This window comes from Leptodactylus fuscus, chromosome 1 (assembly GCF_031893055.1).
Source record: "Leptodactylus fuscus isolate aLepFus1 chromosome 1, aLepFus1.hap2, whole genome shotgun sequence".
Lineage (NCBI taxonomy): Eukaryota > Metazoa > Chordata > Amphibia > Anura > Leptodactylidae > Leptodactylus > Leptodactylus fuscus.
The window spans coordinates 130366149-130374152 of NC_134265.1; the positions used below are offsets into that span (position 1 = coordinate 130366149).

Genomic DNA, 8004 nt, shown 5'->3' on the forward strand with positions numbered 1-8004 from the left:
GTAACTTCAGTGCTCCTATTAACCCCTTCCCGACGGAACAGGAGCACTGTGGATAACCTAACCGGGCACTTTCAGACACAGGGATACCTAATGTGTATGTGTTTCACAGTCATTTTCTACTCTTGTATGTATTCTAGGGAAAGGATGGATTTAGAACATTTATTTTTTTTGCTTGACTCGAGTATAAGCCGAGGGGGTCTTTTTCAGCACAAAAACTGTGCTTAAAAATTCGGCTTATACTCGAGTATATACAGTATCTTCTCTTCTCAGAATATGTGTGTCTACGTCTGTAATATATTACGCTAGGTTCACACCTGTGTTCAGGGTCTCCGTTCTATGGTTTCCGTCTTCTGCATGCCAGAAGACGGAAACCACAGACCGGGTCTGGCCGTGAGCGGCGGTGAGCGTTTTAGGCTCTCTGCCGCGAAACCGTTTTTTTTATCCGGACACAGAGTACTGCATGTCCGACTCTGTGTCCGGTTTATAAAACCCGGTTTCGCGGCGGAGAGCCTAAAACGCTCACCGCCGCTCACGGCCGGACAGCTTTCTCACCCATTCAAATGAATGGGTGAGAAAGACTCCTGCAGGTTTCTGTCTCCTGCCTCTGTTTTATGCAGGAAACGGAAACCTGAAATACTGAGTGCCGGCGCAGATGTGAACGAGCCCTTACTGTGTATTATCCTGTATCTGTATTACTATATTGCTGTAACATACAGAAATTTCCCCACTGTGGGACTATTAAAGGATTATCTTATCTTAACTTAGTCCAAATACACAAAAAGTGTCACTGACCGCTCTACCGTTAGTATATATTCACATTGAGCAGAAAAAATCCCGGCTGCACGGAAACCTCCCGGACTGCTACTCGGGATAAGGAGGATAATTGCAAGAAGAAAAAAGTTCCAGCATGCCGTATATGATAAAAATCATATACGGCATGCTGGAACTTTTTTCTTCTTGCAATTATCTTATCTTAATACTGTGCTGAGAGGCCACTATGGGACATTATATTGTATGGAGGCCACTATTGACAAACTGTGTGGAGAGGCCACTATGGGACATTATTCTGTGTGGAGAGGCCACTATGGGATATAATACTGTATGGAGGGGCCACAAAATGCACCACAATTATTTAGGTGATGTAAATTTGGACTAGCCTATCTAAAAGTATGCCAGATTTATCACCCAAGTATGAGGTACTGTGATAAATTTGGTAATGTTTAAAAGGAGTCTGGCACCAGTACCCAGTATATCAACCCAACCCCATAGATAGATAGTTACCTGAATCAAACAGCGCCATCCTCTTGTGAATCTGTGCTTCTGTTGACAAGATATTGCTATTTTTGTCAATATGCAAATTAGCTCTTTGGTGCAAATCCCTTACAATCCATCTTATAATAATGCTGCCTAGCCATATATTTTTAAGCTTCAGAAGTGATGAACCCTGAATCTTTCTCTTCTGAAGTCTTGACTAACATGAAACTGACAATAAAATAATGTTGACACTGATGTAGAATGCATGTATGATTTATTTTATTTCTTAATATTTTTGCTTATTTTACAAATCAACAATATCTGTAATCAAATAATAATTAATAATCAAAAATTCAATAAACAATTCCGTATCACAAAAAAAAAATATAACTACATAAAATATAAAACTTAAAACAAATATTCACCAAATTTAACAATATGCACCTAAGGCTTTGTTTTTCCATCTTGTCTTCTAACCTAAAGCCTTGTAGAGTTTTTCTTGTCTTATTTTGAAAAATGCAGGGGGGACATGTGACAGCCTTGTTGTGCCATTGTTGTGAAAATTTAAAGGTGTATACGTGGATCAGACCGCTCAGACCCTCACTGATCATGAAAATGGGGAATGTTTTCCCCCCAATCCTGGATGGAGTGGTAGTTGTGATGGATGTGCATAGCTCCATTAATTTCAAGGTACTGTTCTTCAGAAATACTTCAGCTATCTATGTCACTTTCATTGAAATGAATGAAGTGATGCTCGACCATCCTGATGACTGCTCCACTAAGAAATGGGGATAAAAATCCCCCATTCTGGGGATCATTGCGGGGTCCTTGTCACTGTCCTCCCACATGTCAAATATGTTAATAGGGAATTTAGATTGTGAGCCCTATATGGGAAAGTGACCAACAACATCTATAAGCGCTGTAGAATATGTTGGTGCTATACAAAATAAATAAACAGCTGCTACAGTTTGATACAGTAATTGCATTTAAAAAAAGATCTTACCCAAGACCTATACAGTCCAAAACTTCCCATATAAAACACCATTCAGTTTTGTTTAAGGCCTTACCTGTGCCCAGTGACACGATCAAGCTTGCATATATGAATTTAAAAATGGAAATATATATATAAAAAAAAAATTGGCTAGTTTCAGGGTTTTTTTCAGTTTTTTTTCTTTTCAGACCCCCAAGTATAATGATCGGAGGGCCAGGGGAGGTGAGGGAATGTAAAAAACAGTGTCCTGGGCTCCAGCAGGCTTCACGCCTATTTGGTGACGTTCCAGACGTCACGTGGGCCGGCGTCATTATGTGTTGCGATGCAGTCTCACGTGACGTCTGGTAACTGAACATGACCGATATCAGAAGGGAGAGCGCTGGATCCCAGAAGAGGTAAGTAACATTGTTTTTTATGTTTGTATCCTCCCCTGGGTCTCTGAACATTATAATCTAGGGTCTGAAAAGATCCCAGAGTATAATAATTGTTCATAGGTGGTCGACAATGGGGCATAATAGCATATGCAGGGGAAACTATGGGGCATAATACTGTGTTCAAGGGGCCACTATGGGGCATAATAGTGTGTGCAGGAATGAGGTTTGCGTGCACGCCAGCGCGCTCGGAGTGAGGGTGGGGAGACGGTTGGGGTTAGGGGGAGGGCCCATGTCAAAAATTAACCTTGGGGCACAGATGTTCGCCTTGGGGCCCAGCCATTCCTAGTTACGCCACTGACGCCTGTGCAGTTTCATTTAACTTCCCCTGCTCTGATGACTGTTTTCGACTCCTTTGCTGGAAAACTTGGGAAACCTTTCTTAAGGTGCCTGCTTCAGAACCAGTTGCTTCAAATAATTTAGCCATGAATCCTACCCCAGCAGTCCTAATAAAGTTTCCACCAGCAAATACATATAGAATAGGATTAACGCTACTACTCAGAAATGCAAAAGCTGTAACATTAGGCCTTGCACGTTTTGCTGCTGTTATAAGTTTTTCTTTAGAGAATAGTTCCCCTGACACTTGCATTACATTCACAACTTGATATGGAAGCCAGAAGAGGGCAAAAGTTACTATGATCATGATAACCAGTCGGCTGGTTTTATGTTTGGTCTGAAACTTTACAGTGCGCAACCTTAGACCAATGTAGACATAGCATGACACTATGATTGTAAAAGGTATAACAAATCCCATGATAGTTTCCAGCATGTATTGGAAGGCTACTGGAGAGTCCGTGGTGATACAATTTGGTATATTATCTTTAATTTTTACTGTACGGTAAATTGGCATAGGAATTCCAAGTAATGATGCTTGTACCCATATTGCAAGAACTATAATCCGGGCAGTCATCTTAGTCCTTATTTTCTGAGATATGTAGGGTTTAGCAACAGCTAGAAAGCGGTCCATGCTCATGAAGGTTATCAAGAATATACTGGTATACATACTTAAACAGCCAATGTAATGACACATCTTACATATGATATTCCCAAATATCCAGCTACCAGTGGAAAGCAGATGGAGGAAAAATGGTGTTGTGAGGATGACAATAATGTCTGCCACAGCCAGATGTAAAATAAGGATGCAGGTCACTGTACGTTTCTTCATTCGTGTCAAGATTGTCCAAATGACAAATGCATTTCCTGGGAATCCAAAGATGAAGGCGATAGAGAGAATTAAAATGCCGAGATTAGCAGATGAATGGCGTAATGGAGGTGTGCTGGAATTTGTAAATCCAACAATGACAGTTGTCATCAGCTCCGTCACATTGCGCTGTTAACAGAAATGATAGAAAATATAAGAAAGATAAGGGAGCGTTCACACTACCGTCGGTGGCCGACATGTAGTGTCCGTGACACCTGTCATTTAGTTCAATGGGCATCGGGTGCGTTCTTTTGCACTCCGTGCCTGTCCTTTTCTGTCCGCAAGTGAAGATGTCCGACTTCTCAAGCGGACAGAGGAACCCTGCATGCAGGGTTTTTCTGTCCGCTTGAGAAGTCGGACATCTTCTCTTGCGGACAGGAAAGGATGGGCACGGAGTGCAAAAGAACGCACCCGATGCCCATTGAACTAAATGACAGGTGTCACGGACACAGCTAGTGTCCGCTCCTAGTGTCCGTGACAGATTTGGAGCGGACACTAGGAGCGGACACTACATGTCGGCCACCGACGGTAGTGTGAACGCCCCCTAAGAGAACTAAATAAACTGGCATATTTATAGTTAAAATCCAATTCCTATATGGATCTAGCCCAACAAACAATTGCACATAAATCATGTTTAATTAATTTTATTCAAAATTCGACAGAACTAAATATTGAAAACAATTAAAAACAACACAGTTTTCTAAAAATAGCAAGTGCATATACTGTATATGTTGCAGCCCAGACAGAGGGAACTGGAGGATGGAAGTAGTAGTGGTGGATGACGTGCCACCAGATAGACTGAGCACTCTCAACCACTCTCCCCAGTTCTACTTCTAGGCTGCTGTGCTACCTAATGGTGGTGGTAGTAGTTTTCCCCAGGGCGCTTCCAGTTGGAGAGGGGATCTCTCTACTCTGAGCACCTGAGTACCAGCAAACAAATGGGGAAAAGGGGCATCAGCATCACAGAGAGGTCCCTGAGGCACAGGTGCAATGGTGTCCAATCCCAGGGCCTCAACAAGAACATGAGAGACTCCAGGGCACTGGTGCGTAAGTGTCCAATCCTGGAATGTGGAGAAACGACTCAAGAGGAGAACTGGGACAATGTCTATAATTTTGCACTGGGATGAAACAACTGGAGTAGTGTCCACAGTTCGCAGCAAGATGATTGTCCACCCACCATGATTCCACCGAATTTACAGAAAAAACAGCTTGGGGACTGCTTGCATATGGTCAGTTTAATAACCTAGTAATTTCAATGGGTTTTTAAAGCAAACCGCCGGTGTCCATATGCAACTGCATTTTTTGCACGGACACAAAGTCGGACATACAGGACTTTGCCCTGGGGTCAGTGCTGAGTCCTGTGATAGGGCCTTAGTGGTCATTTGGGGCATGCCAACATCATGACAGTCTTTGAAACATATATCCCTATTTGCACGTTTAATATTTATTGCTTATTTGTTGGCTTATTATTCTTCTGTGTACGTTAGGAAAATAGTTATTGCTGCCTGAGCGGTGCAACTTTTTTACTTGTATTTCTATCATGGCTTCTGTACATTAATAAATCATGTAGATCAGATCAGTGAGACATGATGTAAACCACCAGATTAAGAACTCTAGCACACATCTGTATTATGGCTCCATTTTGTACAAAAGTTGTAATGGGGTTGTCCCCATGCATTTAAGTTACCTCCATGCACCTCTCATGTCACAGAGTCATGCAGAGGATTTTTCAGTCCCATTCTACACAAATCCAACTGAAAAAAATGGTGCATTGGGTAGAATATATTTATATATATAGGGTATATTGCACCAGATGGAGCTTATTTTGCAGTATGTAGAGACCATGAAGTTACATACTAAGGAGCCAAAACTTTCCTACATGCTTTGTGCCCTGGGCTCTACTTCATATGTACCAGACCTTATGTTAGAATACCAAAAATCTGCATTGGGCATTGTATGCAGGGTGTCATGAGGTTTAAGATGTAAAAAGCCAATCAGTTGAAAGCATAGAATAATAGATCCATTCAAAAATTTATTTTTCTATGTTATGAAAATGAAAATCAACTGAAAATATGTGAAAGCAGGAAATTAATGCAGCCCTATTACAAACTGAAAACAGTCTCCATACACTGCTGTATTTTATAATCCTGGGCTATATCTACATCTCATACACCCATCTTGTAACACTGCTCAGTATTGATGAGGGGCAAGAAACAGTGTTGTCTACACATGGCTGTTTCTCGTGTGGTTAGCGTGAGATAATATGCTACAAATAAGTGCTTGGCTAATACTGGAACTCCAATACAAGTGATGGGAGGATCACATACCTGCATGGTCCCTTTCCCATTCTCGAGATAGAAGCAGGTCCCAATATATATCAGGTATTTATGCAATATCCTATGCATATAGCCATATATACTGAAATGCTAAGGCCCCGTTGATAAAATAAATAAATTGCAGTGTACTTACATTTTCAGCCATTGTGTAGAGGTCTTCTATAAACCTGGAGCCTGCCTATTTATGTGCTTATTAACACATGTAAAAAGAATGTAGAAACTACTTCTCAAACAGGCATGGAGGATAATCTCTGCAGGATATTTCAACAGTGTCCTTTAGAATATTGCAAATAAAACTTCCTGCTATTACAGCATATGACCGTATGTTCTGTTATAACAGCCCTGCTGGATTGCATAAGAACAATTTATCGTCATCATAGAATCACATCCATATTTAGACACTCTCTTATGGGCAGGATTATGGCGCTCACGTGACCAGACTTCACTGATCTCTATGTTTAGTAAAATAATAGAATTTCTCATGATACCAATTCAACACAATATCACAATATATTAATAAAGGTGTTGGGAGTTGGCAATTCCCCACCCCTCACCCTCACACATATAGACACAAATAGGATAGTTAGCATATGGCTATGTGATAACTTGCTGTGATAACATGTTATTGTTGTTAACGGTGCTTACGGTATCTTGTGACACATATATCAGGACAGGTACAGTGGGATATGTATGTTTAGAAACCATTTACATCAATAAGTTCCTCAATAGCCCCTTCACCATGAAATATACAGTATTTGGGAATACAGGTAACTGGTAAAGTTAAAAGACATACAATGAAATCTGCATTAAGAATCATTTGCTTTATTACAATCACAGTGATTTATTGCAATAAATGTTTTCACAATTTTACAAAAGTGAAGATGTAATAATAAAAGATTAAGCAGATTAAGAGATGGACAGATATAATTTATAACGAATGGTCAGATAATAATTTATATTGAATGGTCAGATAATAATTTATAATGAATGGATGGATAACAATTTATCATGAATAGACAGATGTCAATCAGTCAGTAAACAATTTAATAAACAAGGTACAATTAATAGTATGTCCAGATGAGAAAAAAGTGTAGGGCCTGTTCACACAGAGTAAACGCGCGTGTATTTTGGCAAAATACACGTGTAAAAAATACACATGTAAAAATAAGACTCCCATTGACTTCAATGACATCTTAGGGTGAGTTCACACTGAGTATACGCCAGCTTATTCTGAACGTAAAACACGTTCAGAATCAGCGGCGTATAAAGCAGTTCCCATTCATTTCTATGGGAGCCGGCATACGAGCGCTCCCCATAGAAATGAATGGGCTGCTTTTTTCTCTACGAGCACTCCCATTGAAGTGAATGGGATGTGCTCGCGTGTACGGCTCTGAAGGAGCAGAGCTAGCCGTACACGCAAGCACTTCCCATTCACTTCAATGGGAGTGCTCGTAGTGAAAAAAGCAGCCCATTCATTTCTATGGGGAGCGCTCGTATGCCGACTCCCATAGAAATGAATGGGAACTGCTTTATACGCCACTGATTCTGAACGTGTTTTACGTTCAGAATAAGCTGGTGTGAAATCACCCTTTACACGTATATTTTGACGTGTTTTTTTACACATGTAAAAAAATGTCATTGAAGTTAATGGGAGTCTTATTTTTACACGTGTATTTTTTACACGTGTATTTTGCCAAAATACACGTGCGTTTACTCCGTTTGAACGGGTCCTCAAGAAACAGTGCTTCTCTTATTCACTGGTTGCGTCGGGTATTGCAGTTCACACCCATT

General features: G+C 40.6%; 1 protein-coding gene across 1 annotated transcript; it reads right to left on the reverse strand.

The window, feature by feature from the left end:
* Positions 1–2574: 2574 nt before the first annotated feature.
* Positions 2575–6405, reverse strand: LOC142194151 (leukotriene B4 receptor 1-like). The gene is made up of 2 exons (XM_075263170.1): positions 6347–6405; positions 2575–4006 (listed from the first exon to the last, which is right to left on the reverse strand). Exons 1-2 carry the CDS (start codon positions 6356–6358, stop codon positions 2966–2968), a joined length of 1053 nt encoding a protein of 350 aa, XP_075119271.1. The 5' UTR covers positions 6359–6405; the 3' UTR covers positions 2575–2965.
* Positions 6406–8004: the final 1599 nt, after the last annotated feature.